Raw genomic sequence first — 19,012 nt, 5'->3', positions numbered from 1 at the left:
ACCAACGTGCATGACCATACACTTTTCAACATTGTATTTCATTTGCCACTTCTTTGCCCATTCTCCCAATCTATCCAAGTCTCTCTGCAGACTCTCTGTTTCCTCTGCACTACCGTCCACTCCACCTATCTTTGTATCATCAGCAAACTTAGCCACAAAGCCATCTATTACATAATCCAAATCGTTGATATACAACGTAAAAAGAAGGGGCCCCAACACGGACCCCTGTGGAACACCGCTGGTAACCGGCAGCCAACCAGAATAGGATCCTTTATTCCCACTCTCTGTTTCCTGCCATTCAACCTACGCTCTATCCACAGATGTAACTTTCCTGTAATTCCATGCGCTCTTATCTTGTTTAGCAGCCTCATCTGCGGCACCTTGTCAAAGTCCTTCTGAAAATCCAAATACACAACATCCACTGCATCTCCCTTGTCTAGCCTACTTGTAATCTCCTCAAAAAATTGCACTAGGTTTTTCAGGCAGGATTTTCCTTCAAGGAAACCATGCTGAGTTCTGCCTATCTTGTCATATGTCTCCAGGTACTCGGTAACCTCATCCTTGACAATCGACTCCAACAACTTCCCAACCACCGATGTCAACCTAACAGGTCTATGATTTTCTTTTTGCTTCCTTGCCCCCTTCTTAAATAGCGGAGTCCTCCGGAACCAGGCCTGAATCTAGTGACTTTTGAAAGATCATTGCTAATGCCTCCGCGATCTCCACAGCTAGTTCCTTCAAAACACAAGGGTGCATTCCATCTGGTCCAGGAGATTTAACTACCCTGAGACTATTCAGCTTCCTGAGTACTTTCTCTGTCGTAATTGTGACTGCGCACACTTCTCTTCCCTGACACCCTTGAGTGTCCGGTGTACTGCTGATATCTTCCTCGGTGAGGACAGATGCAAATACTCATTCAGTTCCTCAGCCATCTCCTTATCTCCCATTACAATTTCTCCAGCATCATTTTCTATCGGTCCTGTATCTGCTCTCACCTGTATTTTTATATACTTGAACAAGTGCTGCTGTTCCTGCCCAACCCTGACAATATCCTGTGAGATTGAGCCTGTCCCTTTTACTTCTCTAATTCTGAGACAGGCCCAATGCGATCCATCTCAGTCAAACCACCTCCAATTTCACTCATTTTGTTACGATGATTCGTTGTGGGAGCATCTCAATGGACGGTAAGTGAGTGTAGTCATCCTGTGTTGTTCCCGAGCCTGATGGTTGAGGGGTAGTAATTGTTCCTGAACCTGGTGCGAGACCCGAGGCTCTTGTACCTTCTGCCTGTTTGCAGCAGCGAGAAAAGAGCCTGGCCTGGGTGGTGAGCATCTCTGATGATGGATGCTGCTCTACTCCGACAGCGTTTCATGTCGATGTGCTCAGTGGTTGGGAGGATCCACCCGGGATGTACCGGGCCGAATCCAACACCTTGTGTGTGTTCATCACAATGCCTCCGCAATCTCCACAGCTACTTCTTTCAGAACACGAGGGTGCATTCCATCTGGTCTGGGAGATTTATCTACCCTTAGACTGAGGGAAATGGCAATCGAGATTTGGAGTTCAGACAGTCCAGCTGAAGGATCTCGACCTGAAAGTCGATTTTACATTTCTCTCCAAAGATGCTGCCTGACCCGCTCAGTCCCTCGAGTTTGTTTCTCGAGATTCCAGCATCTGCAGTCTCTTGTGCCTCTCTTTTCAGAACTAGTCCCTTTCAGTCCTGCCTCAGACTGAACCAGGCTCTTCTCTCCGGCTTTATTTCTGTTCTGCTTCTTCTTTAGCCCATCACGCCTACCGGGACACAGGCCGCCAACAGCACTGTGGCTTCTCCTTTCTCCGCACGACTTCAATCGTCTTCCAGGGGAAGGTCCTTCCGATCTCAGGGATGAGGCCTTTGGAGGTTCATTTGACATTTCTGTGCACTGCCACTTTTCGGGACGAGGTTGCAAACCTCAGGCCCAACGCCGCTCCTTTCGGAGCCGGGCTCAGGCAGTCCGTGGCCGAGTTTTCATTTCTGTTCTGATCTGTTTAATGTGTTGCTGATCTCACCCTGCGATGGAAATTACCACTATTACTTCCCACCGAACACATCCAGCAGCAGAATGTTCATTCCCCGAGACTGTTCCGACATGCTTAATCTGTTTCTGATCCCTCCCTGATATAGATACAATTCCTCCCTCAGAGAGCAACATAATGTTCATTCCCCGAGTCTGCAGCGCGCGTAGTGGACAATCGCGGTACTGCAGGGGATCAGCAGCTCCCCGAAAGTGAAAGCATTCTGAATCAGGAAGTGCCGGGAGTTGACATGGCTTCGAAAGGACAGGCCGAGAGTTTGAGCGAGGAGGTGATTTGTCCCGTCTGCCTGGATTTCTTCATCGATCCGGTTATACTGGAGTGCGGACACAACTTCTGTCGCTCTTGTATCACACGGTGTTGGGAAAGGGAGGAGAGAAACTCCTGCCCGGAATGTAGAGAGGTGTTTGCTGACCGCACCCTCAGGGTGAATCGGGCCTTAGCAAATCTGACACAAAAAGTTCGGAATCTAAGCCTGAACCCGAAAGGGAAGGAAAGTAAACGTCACTGCGAGGAACATGAGGAAGAACTGAAGCTGTTTTGTGAAACGGACAAGACACTGATCTGTCTGGTCTGTGCAGTGGCGGAGGAACACAGAGAGCACCGCTTCAAGCCGATTAAAGAAGCTGTTAAAATCTACAAGGTAAAACTAACCCGAATTTGATCTTCACTCTATCCTCCATTCTTCTGCCTGGGACCACAGGAGCCTTCACATCGAACACATCATTCCGCCATCTCCAACGGGATTCTAAAACCAAACACATCTCTCCCTCCAACAGCCCAGACACACCCCTCCCCACAACTCTCCACGCTCTGTAAGGATCGTAAGTTACGTACAATGACTCCATTATCCACTCGCTCCTCCCCACTGATCTCCCTCCTGGCACTGACGACTGCAAGCGGGACAAGTGCTACACCTGACTCCTAACCTCTTCCCTCGTCACCATTCAGGGCCGCAAACAGCCCAGTTCCTCCCGTTTCTTCCATGGTCGATTGTCCTCTCGAATTAGATTCCTTCTTCTCCAGCCCTTTACCTCTTCCACCTGTCCCCTCTCAGCTTCTCACTTCATCACCCTCCCCCACGTTCCCCCTCACGTTGTCTCACCCGTCACCTGTCAGCTGGTTCTCGTCCCCAACCTTTTAATTCTGGCTTCTGTCCCATTCTTTCCCAGTCCTAATGAAGGGTCTCATCCCGAAACACCGACTGTTTATTTCCCCTGAATAAATGCTGCCTGACTCACTGAGTCCTCCGGTATTTTGTGTGATAATCGGGTTTGATCACCTGTTTCTTTTGATGCATCTTTGTTTCTATTTCCTTGACTCTCTGACTTCCAGGATCAGCTAAAATCTTCCCTAGACTCGCTCACAAAAAAGAAACCAGTCTTCCAGAAAAAGGAGCAGCAACAGAAAGAGAAGATTTCCGGAGTTCTGGTGAGGCTTCCTGAGCGGAATTTCTGATATTACTGTCGAGTTTTGCTCCATTTAATGCAGAATAGCAGAGCATCGCAGCTCCAGTGACCTGGGTTCGATCCTGACCTCTGCTGCTGTCTGTGTGGAGTTTGCATGCTCTCCCTGTGACCACGAGAGACTCCGACACATCCCAAGGACATGCCGGATGAATGGCTAATTACCGTTAACCCTGTAAAGGTGGGGAGGGTGTGCGTGAATCAGATGGGAGTTTATGGGTCAATAAGTGAGGTTTCAGGAAAACGTGAGGGAATGGTGTTGATGGGAATGCTCTCAGAAGTAGAATGGACTCCAATAGACCGAACTGAATGACAAAAGGAAACAGGGCAGAGCAATGCAGTATATTAATCTTCACCTTTCATTCAACAGGAACAGTCACACAGCCTTCAGTCCCACATCACATCCCAGTTTGCTGAACTGCGTCAGATTATCACTGAGAAAGAGCAGAGCTTACTCAGGGATCTCAGGGAAGAAGAGAAGAGGATTCTCAACCCAATGGAGAAAAATCTTCTAGCTCTTCAAGAGAATATAAGGAGTATTCAGGAGGAAATCACTAAGTTAAAGGAACAGATGGATCAAAAAGACAGTGTGATGTTTCTCAAGGTGAGGGATTATATTTCAATTTGTTTCTGTCAAAGGGCACTAAATGAACAGTGGTATATTTGAAATAAACACAGCACCGAGGCCAATTCTAACAAATCAATTGTCGCTGCTGGCGACCTCACACAAGTTGCTATACCTGCATGATTCGCCCTCCCATCACTCCAATAATGACATTTCAAAATGTCCAAGATACGCTTTCAGTCCTTCATTAGCAAAATACAATCTTGAAGCGATGAAACTTCAGGGTAATTCATTGTAAAGTAAGCTGCAACACAGCAGTCAACAACAGAACGAGATCCGCCCGTCCCCAGCTCAAAACTGTGCAGAACAAAGTACAGATACGCAACTTATTCCCTTCACTTTTACCACATCCCCACTCACCAGACTGGTTATCGTAATAAACAAGTAACACAGAATACAATGCAGACAGAAAACAGACGTGTTGCTCCTACACACAGCATTTACAAATGACAGTAAACTGTTTCTCATCAGACAATTGATGCATCTATTCAGGGTTGTTGTTTTCCCAAAACTGGACTTGCACAACTTCTGTACATCCCAGGACAGAATGCAAATTTCTCTGAAATTATTTACTCTGATTATAACACAGAGCTGCTGACTGTGTCCTTAATTCTACATTAAATATTATCTAAAACTCTCATTAACTCCCATTTCCAGTCACAGGCTGTGAGTGTGTCTGGTGCGGTGGGTGTGAGGCTCTCTTTGTCAATCAGTGAGAACAAAGAATTTGACCCACACATCAGACTTATCTTCTGTATCCGGTTTCCATCAGATTAGGGAAACTATTACTGTCTCTTTACTTTTACAGATAACATTCAAATGAACGTTCAATCGTTCAAAACATAACCAGGCCATTCGGCCCATTTTCTCCTCTCAATTTCCCCTCTGCACGGTCCTCCTGCCACCTACTCACCACAACCAGCAACAGTGCCCCGAAATCTCTGGTCCCTCACGTGTTTATCCAGCCTCCCCATTACAGTCAGTCTCTGCTGTTCCATTTCAGGCACTCCTGTGGCAGCAAGTTCCACATCCTCTTCACTAAATTTCTTGTGGAATTTGTTAAAATCCATCTGGAATTACATCTCCCCACGAGTCTCCCCATAAATAGAGGTACTTCCTCCACCCGCACACAATCACATACATCACTGATCTTAAATTCCTCCATCCTATCACACTGACGTCATATCCAGATGATAATGCACAGCCTGTCCTGTCTTCCCTGTAAGTTTCATCCTCTCAGTAATGGTCTGACATTCAGAAACTTTCCATGTCATTTACCCCGTGGTTCTGTATTGTCCGTGTGTGCGAGTGACTGTGGGAGTGGGAATTTTCAACACCTGGTAATGATTTGGATGAAATTCAGGATGTGGATAGTAAGTCTAAGTCTAATCGGATTTGTGTTTTATTTATTTCAGGAGGAAGCTCGTCGGAACAGAAGGTAGGACAGGCTCTTTACTGAAACCCTGAATGGATTTGTAAAATAGTTCAGAATATCAATTTATAACCAGCAGTTTAATATTTACAGAATCAGTGACGATGTCCTGGAATTGTCAATGACAGATCAAACCCTACCGGTTGAAAAATTCGATCACCCCTATTTGTTGAACACAGTGCTGAGAGAAACGCTTGATGCTATTAATCGAGGTAAAACTTACAAAGATTCATTTCCCCTTGTTTATGAAGCTCAATTTAGTTCCAATTTGAGGCAAAGATTGTCTGTAATACTGGGCTGAAGGGGAACTGAAGCTTATTCCACATCAACCGCACCGACTGGGAGGCATCACTGTCACATTGTCAGCTGGAGATGTCAGACCCCTGAACACACCAGCACAGAGTCACAATACAACCAATACACGGGACTGGCAGATGAACCACTGTGTGTCAATCCCAGGCAAATGCACTAACACACCAGGACATGAGGTTGGATCTACCAGAGGAACTGGGAATTTAATACTGATGATAATATTGTAGGGAATAAAAGCAGGTATCAGTGTGGTGACAGGGATTGTCAGGAAAATACACAAGTCCTTCATGTGCCCTGTGAGTGCAGACTCTGACTGACACAGGTCTTCCCCCTTCCGGATCAGCATCTCTCACTGTTGTTAGAGGCAGAAGAGGGGAGTGGTCGTGATCGGGGACTGAATCATCAGGGGAACAGACATGAGAATCTATTGATGTGAACGGGACACCCGAATGGTATGTTGCCTCCTGGGTGCCAGGGTCAGGGATGCCTCGAATCGTGTCCGCAGCATTTTAGAGAGGGAGGGAAAAGAGCCGGATATCTTGGTAAATTTGTGACAATGACATTGGAAGTAAAAGCAAAGAGGTCCTGAAAAGAATCTGGCTAGCTTGGTAGAAAGCTCAGAAGCAGCACCCCCAGGGTTGTAATTTCTGGATTGCTGCCTGTGCCACGTGCTGGTGAGGGTAGAAACAGGATAATTTGACAGATAAACATGGCTGAGAAGATGGTGCTGAGGACAGGGATTCAGGTTGTTGGGTCATTGGGATCTGTTCTGGTGGAGGAATGACCTGCTCAAAAGGGATGGGTCGCACCTCGACCCGAGGGAGAATAATACTCTCACAGAGAGGTTTGATAGAGTTGTCGGGGAGGGTTTAAACTAATTTGGTGGGGTGAGGGGTTGGAAGAGGAGTGAAGCGATAGAACTGATGGTAAAATGCAAAGATAGCGTGCAGTCAGACTGTCAGATAGGGCGGACAGATGAGAGGAGAAAATGGCAGCCAGCAGGTTGAGTATCAGTGCAATAGGGATGCAGAATTAAAAAGGGTAGCAGATACAGTACACAAAGTGTTATATCCCAATGCATGGAGTATGAGAAATAAGGTGGATGATCTTGTTGCACTATTACCGATTGTCAGGTGTGATGTTGTGGCCATCACGGAAACGTGGCTGAAGGATGGTTGTAGTTGGGATCTGAATGTTCACGGTTACACAATGTATCGGAGGAAGGAAGGAAGGCTGATGGGGTGGTGTGGCTCTGCTGGTAAATCAGCAGCAAGATATGACATAGCATTAGAAGATGTTGAATCCTTGTGGGTTGAGGTAAGGAACTGCAAAAGTAAAAATGACACTGACAGCAGTCATATACAGGCCTCCCAACAGTCAGTGGGCTGAGGCCCACAGATTACAACTGGAAATAGAAAAGGCTGATGAAAAGGACAATGTTATGATAATCATGGGAGATTTCAACATACAGGTCAATTGGGAAAATCAGGTTGGTAAAGGATCTCAAGAGAGTGAGTTTGTTGAATGCAATGTGATGGCTTTCTAGAGCAGTTTGTCGTTGAGCCTACTCGGGGAACAGCTCTACTGGATTGGGTGTTATGTATTGAACCAGAGGTGAGTAGTTAAATGAAACCTTAGGAAGTAGTGCTCACAACATGCTGAGTTCAACTTGAAATTTGATAAGGAGAAAGTAAAGTCTGATGTTGTAGTATTTCAGAGTAAAAGAAATTACAGCAGTCTGAGAGAAGAGTTGGCCAAAGCAAATTGGAAGGAGATGCTGGCAGGGATGAGAGCAGAGGAGAAATGGTGTCAGTTTCTGGGAAAATGAGGAAGATGAGGATAGATTTATTCCAAAAATAAATAAATACTCAAATGGCAAAGTAGTAAAACCGTGGCTGACAAGGGAAGACAAGTTAATGTAAAGGCAAAAGAGAGGGCATACAACTAAGCAAAAATTAGTAGGAAGACAGAGGATTGGAAAGCTATTAAATATCTACAGAGAGGAACTAAAAGGATGATTGGGAGGGGAAAAATAAACAAGAAATTGATTTGAATTGAATTGACTTTATTACTTACATCCTTCATATACATGAGGAGTAAAAATCTTTATGTTATGTCTCCACCTAAATGTGCAATGCACAATTTATAGTAATTTATAATGAATAATATGTACAACAGGCTGGTTCATATAACATAGAAATATTGTTGTTTCCACATGAGTTAATCAGCCTGCTGGCCTGGTTGAAGAAGCTGTTCCGGAGCCTGTTGCTCCTGGCTTTTATGCTGCGGTACCGTATCCCGGATGGTAGCAACTGGGACAGGTTGTGTTTGGGGTGACTCTGGTCTCCAATGATCCTTCAGGCCCTTTTTACACACCTGTCTTTGTAAAACAAGTTAGCAAACAATATCAAATTGTTTTTCAAGTATTGTAAAAAAAAACAGAGATGAGAGTGGATATAGGACCGCTAGAAAATGAGGCCGGATATATAATAACGCGGGATAAAGAGATGGCAGATAAACCAAATATTTTGCACCAGTCTTCACTGTGGAAGACACTAGCACTGTGCCCGGTGTTGAAGAGTGCGAGGGAAGAGAAGTGAGTGCAGTTACTGATACAAGGGAGAAGGTGCTCAAAAAGCTGAAAGCCCTAAAGGTACATAAGTCACCCGGACCAGATGAACTGCACCCTAGTGTTCTGAAAGAGGTTTGATCTTTCAAAAATCACTGGACCCTGGCATGGTGCCAGAGGACTGGAAAATGGCAAATGTCACTTAACTCTTTAAGTAAGGAGGAAGACAGCAGAAAGGAAATTATAGACAGTTAGCCTCACCTCTGTGGTTGGGAAGAAATTGGAGACAATTGTTAAGTATGAGGTTATGGAATACTTGGTGACCCTGGACAAGATAGGACAAGTCAGCATGGCTTCGTTAAGGGAATATCCTGCCTGACAAACCTGTTGGGATTCTTTGAGGAGATTACAAGCAGGATAGATAAAGGGGATGCAGTGGATGTTGTATATTTGGAATTTAAGAGGCCTTTGACAAGGTGCCACACATGAAGGTGGGAACCAGGTTAAGAGGCCATGGTATTACAGAAAAGTTACAGGCATTGTTAGAACATTGGCTGATTGGTGGGAAACAGCGGATGAGAGTAAAGGGATCCTTTTCTGGTTGGCTGCCAGTGACTTGAGTTCCGCAGCGGTCAGTGTTACGACACCATCATTTTATGCTGTATATCAAGATTCAGCTGATGGAATAGACAATAAGATACAGGAGCAGAAGTAGGCCATTCGGCCCATCGAGTCTGCTCCACCATTCAGTCATAGGCAGATCCAATTCTTCCAGTCATCCCCACTCCCCTGCTTTCACCCTATACCCTTTGATGCCCTGGCTAATCAAGAACCTATCTATCTCTGCCTTAAATATGACTTTGCCTTAACAGCCACTTGTGGCAACAAATTCCACAGATTTTCCACGCACTGACTAAAGTAATTTCTCCACATCTCAGTTCGAAAAGGACGTCTTTCAATCCTGAATTCATACCCTCATGTCCTAGAGTAGATGGCATTTTTCCAAGTTTGCATATGATACAGAATTGGTGGAGGGGCCGGTAGTGTTGAGGAAACAGTTAGGCTGCACAAGGACTTGAATGAGGAGAATGGGAAAGAAAGTGACAAATGATATACAATGTTGGACAATGCATGGCCATGCACTGTGGTCGTAGAAATAATGTGCAGATTTATTATTCAGATGGGGAGAAAACCCAAAAAGCTGAGTTGAAAATGGACTTAGCAGTCATTCTGCAGAACACAGTGGTGAGGAAGGCAAATCCAATGTTAGCATTCATTTCAAGGGGTTTAGAAAAGTATTCAATTCAAGAGCAAGGATGTGATGCTGAGGCTTGTGAAGCCCCACCTTGTGTATTGAACTTGGGCTCCTCGTCTAAGAAAAGGTGTGCTGGCATTGCAGAAGGTTCATTTCATAAGGATGATTCCAGGAATGAAAGGGTTATCATACAAAGAACGTTTGATAGCTCTGTGTCTGTACTCGCTGGAATTTAGAAAGATGAGGGGGGATCTCATTGAAACCTTTCGGATGTTGAAAGGCCTAGACAGAGTAGATGTGGAAAGGATGTTTCCCATGGCGGTGGAGTTTAGGACAAGAGGGCACAGCCTCAAGATAGAGGGGCATCTATTTAAAACAGATGCGAAGAAATTTGACACACACACGCACACGCACACGCACACGCACACGCACACGCACACACACACACACACACACACACACACACACACACACACACACACACACACACACACACACACACACACACACACACACGAGATACACTATCAGAGTGTGACACACGGCCACAGAAATAGGCACAAATTCCCATTTAGGATTGAAATCTGCCGTCCTTACCCAGTCTGTCTGTTCTGTGGCACCAAGCTGCCCTCTGACGTGACGTCACATCAACACTTCACAGACAGACTCCGGGGTGAGATTCCTCAGGAGGATGATCTGGGAGGGTTTGACGGATGTTGAACCCACGGCCCACTTCATCAATCTGCAAGACTAAGATGTCTTCTTGAGCACGGCCCATTTGTGTGTGTTTGCCTCCCCCTTCCCTCTAACCATTTCCCATCTGTGTACCGGCCCAAATTTATTTTAAAATGTTTTATTTTTACCTTTTTCTACAGTGTTTGAGGGCAAATTCCATTTACCGACCTCCCTCTCTATGAGAATGTTACCCGATAGACCACTCAGAAAAATTTCCCGTCTCACTTTCAATCTGAGGCCTCTGGTTCTGTACTCACATTTCTTGGAAAAAGAAACTTTATTTAAGCTCCTTATGAATTATTTCCCTCGATAAGGGGTCATACCTGAACATCCTACACTACAGCTGAATAGCCAAAGCTTATCCAATCTCTGCTTTTAACCCAAGCCCCCAGTCCTGGTAACATCCTCCTGAAGCCTCCTGTCCAGTGTAATGACATCCTCCCCATATTCGGGAACTGGAAATGCAGACAATGCTCCAAGTGTGGTCTATCATCGACATCAGAGGCCTTGCTGAATTTCATGTGGACAGTGTGGAATAGGCTGATGAATACAGGACTGAAGGTGTTTTTTTAGATTGGGACAAGAAGGGCGGTGTGGGAGCTAAATTCTGAAGGAAGGCAGTTTTTTTAAAAACTTTGCGTACAAGAACGGCGAGACTGCGCAGGACAGCGTGGAGAGTTTAAAAAGATGACCACCCTATACAGCGGGCAGCGGAGTGGGTGGCAGCAGAGTGTAGGGCTTTGGCTCAACGGGCTTAGGCGGTAACGGGAAGAGGCGAGAGCGAGGCACCGACTCTTTTTCTTCCCTTGGCAAATCGGCCCGGACGAACGGGGGAACAGCAGGGCACATTAGCTAACGGTTTAAAAAGTTCGTGTGTTTGGTGAAGTAAGTGGGTGAGTAGAGCTATCTTTCTTTGTTTCATTCCTGTAGAAATAGGTAGCATGTCTGCAGGGTTAGTGCTTTGTTCAGGGTGTCAGATGTGGGAATCCTAGGAGACCTCCAGCCTCCCTGATAGCCACATCTGCACCAGGTGAACCGAGATTCAGCTCCTCGGAGACCGTGTTAGGGATCTGGAGCTGCAGCTTGATGACCTACTGCTTATTAGAGAAAATGAAGAGGTGATAGACAGGAGCTACAGGGAGGTAGTCATCCCTAGGCTACAGGGGTCAGAAAACTGGGTGACTGGCAGGAGAAGGAAGAGAAATGCCCGGATAGTGGAGAGCACCCCTGTGGCTGCCCCCCTCAGCAACAAGTATATCGTTTCGGATGCTGTTGAGGGGGATGACCTGACAGGGGACGGCCACGGTGACCGGGTCTCTGGCACTGAGCCTGGCGCTGTTGTGCAGGAGGGAAGGAGGGGAAGAGGAATGCGGTAGTCATAGGGGATTCCATAGTCAGGGGAACAGACAGGAGATTCTGTGAGCCTGGTAGAGATACCCGCATGGTGTGCTGCCTCCCAGGTGCCAGGGTACGGGATGTCTCGAATCGGGTCCAGAATATTCTGAAGGGAGAGGGCGAGCAGCCAGCTGTCTTGGTACATGTTGGTACCAATGACATAGAGAGGAAAAGGGAGGAGGTCCTGAAGAGAGATTTCCGGGAATTGGGAATGAAGCTGAGAAGCAGGACCTCCAGGGTAGTAATCTCAGGATTGCTACCTGTGCCACGTGCTAGCGAGGGCAAGAATAGTAGGATCAGGCAGATGAATGCGTGGCTGAGAGACTGGTGCAGGGGGCAGGGCTTCAGATTCTTGGATCATTGGGATCTCTTCAGGGGGAAGTATTACCTGTTCAAAAAGGACGGGTTACACCTGAACCATAGCGGGAATGTTTAATAGAGCTGTTAGGGAGGGTTTAAACTAATTTGGCAGGGGGATGGGAAAGCGGAATGATAGAGCGTAGGAGAGGGAAAACAGAAATATATCTAAGATACTGAGCAGTAAAGATGTCAGGAAGGACAGGCAGGTGATGGGGCAAATTTGCAGCCACTGGGATGAGTTGCAGTGCAATCAAAACAAAAAGTATCAAATACTGGACTTAAGGTGCTGTACTTAAATACACACAGCATAAGGAATAAGGTGGATGATCTTGTCGTACAGCTACAGATTGGCAGGTATAATTTTGTGGCCATCACTGAGACGTGGCTAAAGGATGCATGTCTCTGAGAGCTGAACGTCCAAGGATACACGGTGTATCGGAAGGATAGGCAGGTAGGCAGAGGGGGTGGCATGGAAATGATATTAAATCATTAGAAAGAGGTGACATAGGATCGGAAGTTGCAGAATCTTTCTGGGTTGAGCTAAGAAATCGCAGGGGTAAAAGGACCCTGTTGGCAGTTATCTACAGGCCTCCTAACAGCTGCAGTGAGGTGGACTACAAATTACAACAGGAAATAGAAAAGGTTTGCTAGAAGGGCAGTGTTATGATAATTGTGGGGGATTTTAACATGCGAGTGGATTGGGAAAATCAGGTCGACACTGGATCTCAAGACAGAGAATTTGTAGAATGTCTACGAGATGGCTTTTCAGAACAGCTTGTTGTTGAGCCCACTAGGGGATCAGAGGTACTGGATTGGATATTGTCTAATGACCCAGAGGTGATTAGAGAGATTGAGGTGAAGGAACCGTTAGGAGGCAGTGATCATAACATGATTGAGTTCACTGTGAAATTTGAGAAAGAGAAGTCGAAATCCGATGTGTTGGTATTGCAGTGGAGTAAAGGAAATTACAGTGGCATGAGAGAGGAACTGGCCAAATTTGACTGGAAAGGGACACTAGTGGGAGGACGGCAGAGCAGCAGTGACTGGAGTTTATGCGAGAAGTGAGGAATGTGCAAGACAGATATATTCCAAAAAAGAAGAAATTTTCGAATGGAAAAAGGATGCGACTGTGGCTGACAAGAGAAGTGAAAGCCAAAGTAAAAGCAAAGGAGAGGGCATTCAAGGAAACAAAAATTAGTGGGAAGACAGAGGATTGGGAAGTTTTTAAAAGCTTACAAAAGGAAACTAAGAAGGCCATTAAGAGGGAAAAGATGAACTATGAAAGGAAGCTAGCAAATAATATCAAAGAAGTTACTAAAAGCTTTTTCAAGTACATTAGGAGTAAAAAATGGGTGAGGTTGGATATAGGACAGATAGAAAATGATGCTGGAGAAATTGTAATGGGAGATAAGGAGATGGCTGAGGAACTGAATGAGTATTTGCATCTGTCCTTACCGAGGAAGATATCAGCAGTACACCGGACACTCAAGGGTGTCAGGGAAGAGAAGTGTGCGCAGTCACAATTACGACAGAGAAAGTACTCAGGAAGCTAAATAGTCTAAGGGTAGATAAATCTCCAGGACCAGATGGAATGCACCGTTGTGTTTTGAAGGAAGTAGTTGTGGAGACTGTGGAGGCATTAGCAATGATCTTTCAAAAGTCAATAGATTCTGGCATGGTTCCGGAGGAGTGGAAGATTGTAAATGCCACTCTGGTATTTAAGAAAGGGGCAAGGAAGCAAAAAGTAAATTATAGACCTGTTAGCTTGACATCGGTGGTTGGGAAGTTGTTGGAGTCAATTGTCAAGGATGAGGTTATGGAGTACCTGGAGCCATATGACGATAGGCCAAACTCAGCATGGTTTCCTTAAAGGAAAATCCTGCCTGACAAACCCATTGAAAGTTTTTGAGGTAATTACAAGTAGGCTAGACAAGGGTGATGCAGTGGATGTTGTGTATTTGGATTTTCAGAAGGCCTTTGACAAGGTGCCGCACATGAGGCTGCTAAACAAGATAAGAGCCCATGGAATTACGGGAAAGTTACATATGTGGATAGAGGGTTGGCTGATTGGCAGGAAACAGAGAGTGGGAATAAAGGATCCTATTCTGGTTGGCTGCCGGTTACCAGTGGTGTTCCACAGGGGTCCGTGTTGGGGCCGCTTCTTTTTACGTTGTATATCAACGATTTGGATTATGTAATAGATGGCTTTGTGGCTAAGTTTGCTGATGATACAAAGATAAGTGGAGGGGACGGTAGTGCTGAGGAAACAGAGAGTTTGCAGAGAGACTTGGATAGATTAGGAGAATGGTCAAAGAAGTGGCAGATGAAATACAATGTTGAAAAGTGTACGGTCATGCACGTTGGTAGAAGAAATAAACGGGCAGACTATTATTAAATGGAGAGAGAATTCAAAGTTCTGAGATGCAATGGGACTTGGGAGTTCTCGTGCAGGATACCCTTAAGGTTAATCACCAGGTTGAGTCGGTGGTGAAGAAGGCGAATGCAATGTTGGCATTCATTTCTAGAGGAATAGAGTATAGGAGCAGGGATGTGACGTTGAGGCTCTATAAGGCAATGGTAAGACATGACTTGGAATACTGTGTGCAGTTTTGGGCTCCTTATTTAAGAAAGGATGTTCTGACATTGGAGATGGTTCAGAGCAAATTCACTAGAATGATTCCGGGAATGAGAGGGTTAACATATGAGGAACATTTGACCGCTCTTGGATTGTACTCCTTGGAGTTTAGAAGAATGAGGGGGGACCTCAGAGAAACATTTTGAATGTTAAAAGGCATGGACAGAGTGGATGTGGCAAAGTTGTTTCCCATGATGGTGGAGTCTAGTACGAGAGAGCATGACTTAAGGATTGAAGGGCGCCCATTCAGAACGGAGATGCAAAGAAATTTTTTTAGCCAGAGGGTGGTGAATTTGTGAATTTCTTGCGGCAGTGGAAGCCAAGTCATTGGGTGTATTTAAGACAGAGATTGATAGGTATCTGAGTAGCCAGGGCATCAAAGGTCATGGTGAGAAGGTTGGGGAGTGGGAATAAATGGGAGAATGGATCAGCTCATGATTAAATGGCGGAGCAGATTCGAAGGGCCGAATGGCCAGCTTCTGCTGCTTTGTCTTATGGTCTTATTTGAATGCACCAGTATACGTAATAAGGATCTTGTAGCACAGGTAGAGTTTGGCAGGTACAAACTTAGGCAGGTACGATTTTGGTCGAAGGAATTAAACATATTGATAATTCTGTAAACAGGGCGAAATTCAAAAACCAGAGGTCCAAAGGGACATGGGTGTCCTTGTGCAGGATTCCCTGAAGGTTAACTTGCAGTTTGTGTCAGTGGTAGGATTGGCAAACTCAATGTTTGCTTTCATTTCGAGAGGATTAGAATACAAGAGCAAGGATGTAGTGCTGAGGTTTTATAAGGCATTGGTCAGACCACACTTGGAGTATTGTGAGCAGTTTTGGATATCTTCTATCGGAAAACATGTGCTGGCATTGGAGGGGGTCCAGAAGATTCACAAGAATAATTCTGGGAATGAAAGAGTTAACATATGAGGAGTGTTTGTTGGAGTTAACATATGAGGAGTCCTGTACTCACTGGAGTTTAGAAGAATGGCTGATTTATTATCCCCCTGAACCCTATTCTCCCGCCTCCTCCCCATAACTTTTGAGACTCTGACTAATCAAGAAGTTTACTTATTAACTTCTGCTTTAAAAATCAAACAGGAGAAAATCTGCAGATGCTGGTAATCCAAGCTACACAGGTCCTGATGAAGGGTCTCGCCAGATCTCTCTGACACCTGTCTGGAGAGAGTTGATGTTGGGAGGATGTGGGTGGGTCGAGAACGGTAAGCACAGCCTCCGACTATAGGGATGTCCATTTAGGACAGACATGAGGAGGAATTCCTTTATCCACAGGATAGTGAATCTGCCACAGGCAGCTGTGGATGCCAAATAATTGAGTATATTTAAAGCAGAGTAACACACACAGATTGTTGGGGGAACAGCAGGCCGGGAAGTTTCTATGGAAAAGAGTAAACAGTCGACTGTTCAAACTGAAACACTTCATCAGGACCTGTGTTGCTTAAGGGTTACTGCAAATTCATCCCCTGTCCTAATGAAGGGCTGCGGGGGATGGGGTTGTGGGAAAGGGGACAAAGTCATCCTCATCTGCCATCTTTGCTCCCTCTAGCTTCTCATTACGTCTACACACACAGTTCACCCACAGGGTTTCCACCCCTCCCCCACCTGGTTTAATCTGTCATTCATCTGTCCCCTACTGGTTCCCATTATCACCTCCTTTACTGTCTCAAACCATCACACTGCCCCACTTCACACTCACAAATGAATGTGAACATTGTATGACGGGCCTGTTCCTGTATTGTGCTGCTCTATGTTCTCTGTTCCCGAGTCCCCCCCCCCCCCCGATCCCTGGGGCCCCGCTGCCCGAGTCTCTCCCCAATCCCCGGGGCCGCGCTGTCCGAGTCTTCCCCCGATCCCCGGGACCGCGCTGCCTGAGACCCCCCCCCCCCACACCCCGATCCCCGGAGCCCCGCTGACCGAGTCTCCCCCCGATCTCCGGGGCTGCGCTGCCCGAGTCTCCCCCCGATCCCCGGGGACTCTCTAATTCTCTGCTTCTTCCCGCAGTCTCTGTCACCCTGGATGTGGAAACGGCGCATCCGGAGCTCGAGGTGTCTGAGGATCGGAAGAGTGTGAGACGGACCCGGACCGGGAGGAATCTCCCTGACAGCGGGAAGAGATTCACAGACTGGGAATGTGTGCTGGGATCGGAGGGATTCACTTCGGGGAGACATTACTGGGAGGTGGAGGTGACGGGGAAACGGGGCTGGTGTCTGGGAGTCGCCGCAGAGTCTGTGGAGAGGAAGGGACCGGTCGGTCTGAGTCCGGAGACCGGATTCTGGATCATCAGGCGGGTTGATGACGTGTTACATAGGGATTATGACGTTTTCGGTGATCTCCCCTCCCCCGGGGCCCGTCTCGCTGCCGGTCCCATCCCCGGGAGGGTGGGAGTTTATCTCAGTTACGAGTCCGGGACAGTTTCATTTTACAACGCGGAGACAAAGATCCATCTCCACACCTTCACTGGGAATAAATTCACGGGGAAACTTTATCCTTTCTTCGCGACCTGGGATGTAAACCAGTGGCTGAGAATCTGCTCCGGTTCCGCTCCGGGTCTGTAAACGGGTCGGGTCCCGGGGACCGGTGTCAGGAGTAAAGTCCCTTGTTACGTACCCGTGACACGTGATAGTGGTACCCTTGTCACGTGACTGGGGTTGAAGTTATACTGGACTTGAGGTAATGGTCTTGTGATGGTGGAGTGACGTCATTTTCCCGCGAGTAGAGGTCATGTGACAGGTTTTTTTTACAGGTTATAAAAGGAAGACCCACCCTGTCACCCATCCAGTTCGTGGCTGGATTTGCCAAGTTGACTTCATGCCACTGCGTGATTTAATGTGATGACGCAGTTTAGTTGAAAAATGAAGTTTTATCTATTGCCTGAAGTTTAAAATGTCATAGCCAGCAGTTTCTTTACTGTGGAGAGTGAAGATGAAAGTTCGGAAGTTAAAGATCGAGGAGAATCGATTTTCGACGGTGGATTGGTTTCGACCTTGTGTGATCCTCATTCGGAAGGATTTCATTGACTGTTCTCGTGTTAATCTCTGCTGGGATAGCAGGAGATTGAGGACAGAGTGTGGAAGAGGAGGTCAGTGCTTTTAAACAGTTACGTTTCATAAAATTCTACGTGGGAAGAGTTCGACGCCGGGGATCGAAGGCCAACGACGTGGAACAGAATTTTAAATCGCCTTAAAAAGTCTCTCCTTTTAAATGGACTGTGAGGATTTTGAACTTTCGGCATACCGCTTTAAAGAACTGTTTTTTTCAACATCGCTTTAAGAACTGTCTTTGCTGCATCGCTTTAAGAACTGTGAAGCTGCCGCACAGCAGCTGTTTTCCGGTTACGTTAGTGTTTGTTTACTTTTGGGGGGTTTGTTTTCAGTGTTTAATAAACGTGTTATTTGTTATAAAAACCTTTGCCTAACTCACATATATTTATTGTTGCCTGAATACGTAACACCCTGTAAATATAAATGTGCGGAGAGAGCAGCTAAATACGTGGCTAAGGAGATGGTGCAGGAGGGAGGGCTTCATGTTTCTGGACAATTGGGCTTTGTTCCCGGGAAGGTGGGACCTGTTCTGACAGGACGGTTTGCCCCTGAACTGGAGTGGGACCAACATTCTTGCGGGTAGATTTGCCAGTGCTGCTCCGGGGGATTTAATCTAGATCTGTAGAGGGAGGGTAACCAGAATGTTAGAGCAGATAGTGAGGTGGAGGAGGATAAAGGTCATGCGAGGACTGCATGTATAGACAGAAATCAAAGGTTTATACATTAGGTTGTAAATTAATTTTCAGAACTTTAAAAATTGGAGAAAACAAAGATTTCCAAAAGAAAATAATGAACATGACCAGAACATATGTGAAAAAGTGGCTACTTCAGTTTTACACCTATCGTAATAATTATCTATGTTAGGAAATATTTTGAATAGTCTCTCCTTTGTTAAATAGTAACAGTGAGCAATTTTTAACTGAATTAAACAGTGATTGGCACATATCAAAGAAGATATATTTTTTTGCAGATTCATTTATTCTCATTTATTTTGTGATGGTCGATTGATGATTTTTGAAGAGTTAATTAGTAAATATTCTCTCATACACACTTTCTGCAATATCTTCAGGTTAGACATTTTTTACAAAAATAATTA

The 19,012-nt window shown here is 45.8% G+C and overlaps 1 protein-coding gene across 1 annotated transcript in view; it reads left to right on the top strand.

The window, feature by feature from the left end:
• Positions 1–18,404, top strand: part of LOC140724386 (zinc-binding protein A33-like) — a 51,399-nt gene extending 32,995 nt beyond the window's left edge. The window contains exons 2-6 of the mRNA XM_073038833.1: positions 3,409–3,504; positions 3,910–4,143; positions 5,580–5,602; positions 5,690–5,808; positions 16,877–18,404. Coding sequence (XP_072894934.1) covers positions 3,409–3,504; positions 3,910–4,143; positions 5,580–5,602; positions 5,690–5,808; positions 16,877–17,430 — 1,026 coding nt within the window. The 3' untranslated portion in view covers positions 17,431–18,404. The remainder of the gene's footprint in view (positions 1–3,408; positions 3,505–3,909; positions 4,144–5,579; positions 5,603–5,689; positions 5,809–16,876) is intronic.
• The last annotated feature ends 608 nt before the right edge of the window (positions 18,405–19,012 follow it).

This window comes from Hemitrygon akajei, unplaced genomic scaffold (assembly GCF_048418815.1).
Source record: "Hemitrygon akajei unplaced genomic scaffold, sHemAka1.3 Scf000201, whole genome shotgun sequence".
Classification (NCBI taxonomy): domain Eukaryota; kingdom Metazoa; phylum Chordata; class Chondrichthyes; order Myliobatiformes; family Dasyatidae; genus Hemitrygon; species Hemitrygon akajei.
Note: the sequence above shows the minus strand (reverse complement) of the source record. Positions and strands in the feature narration are given on the sequence as shown.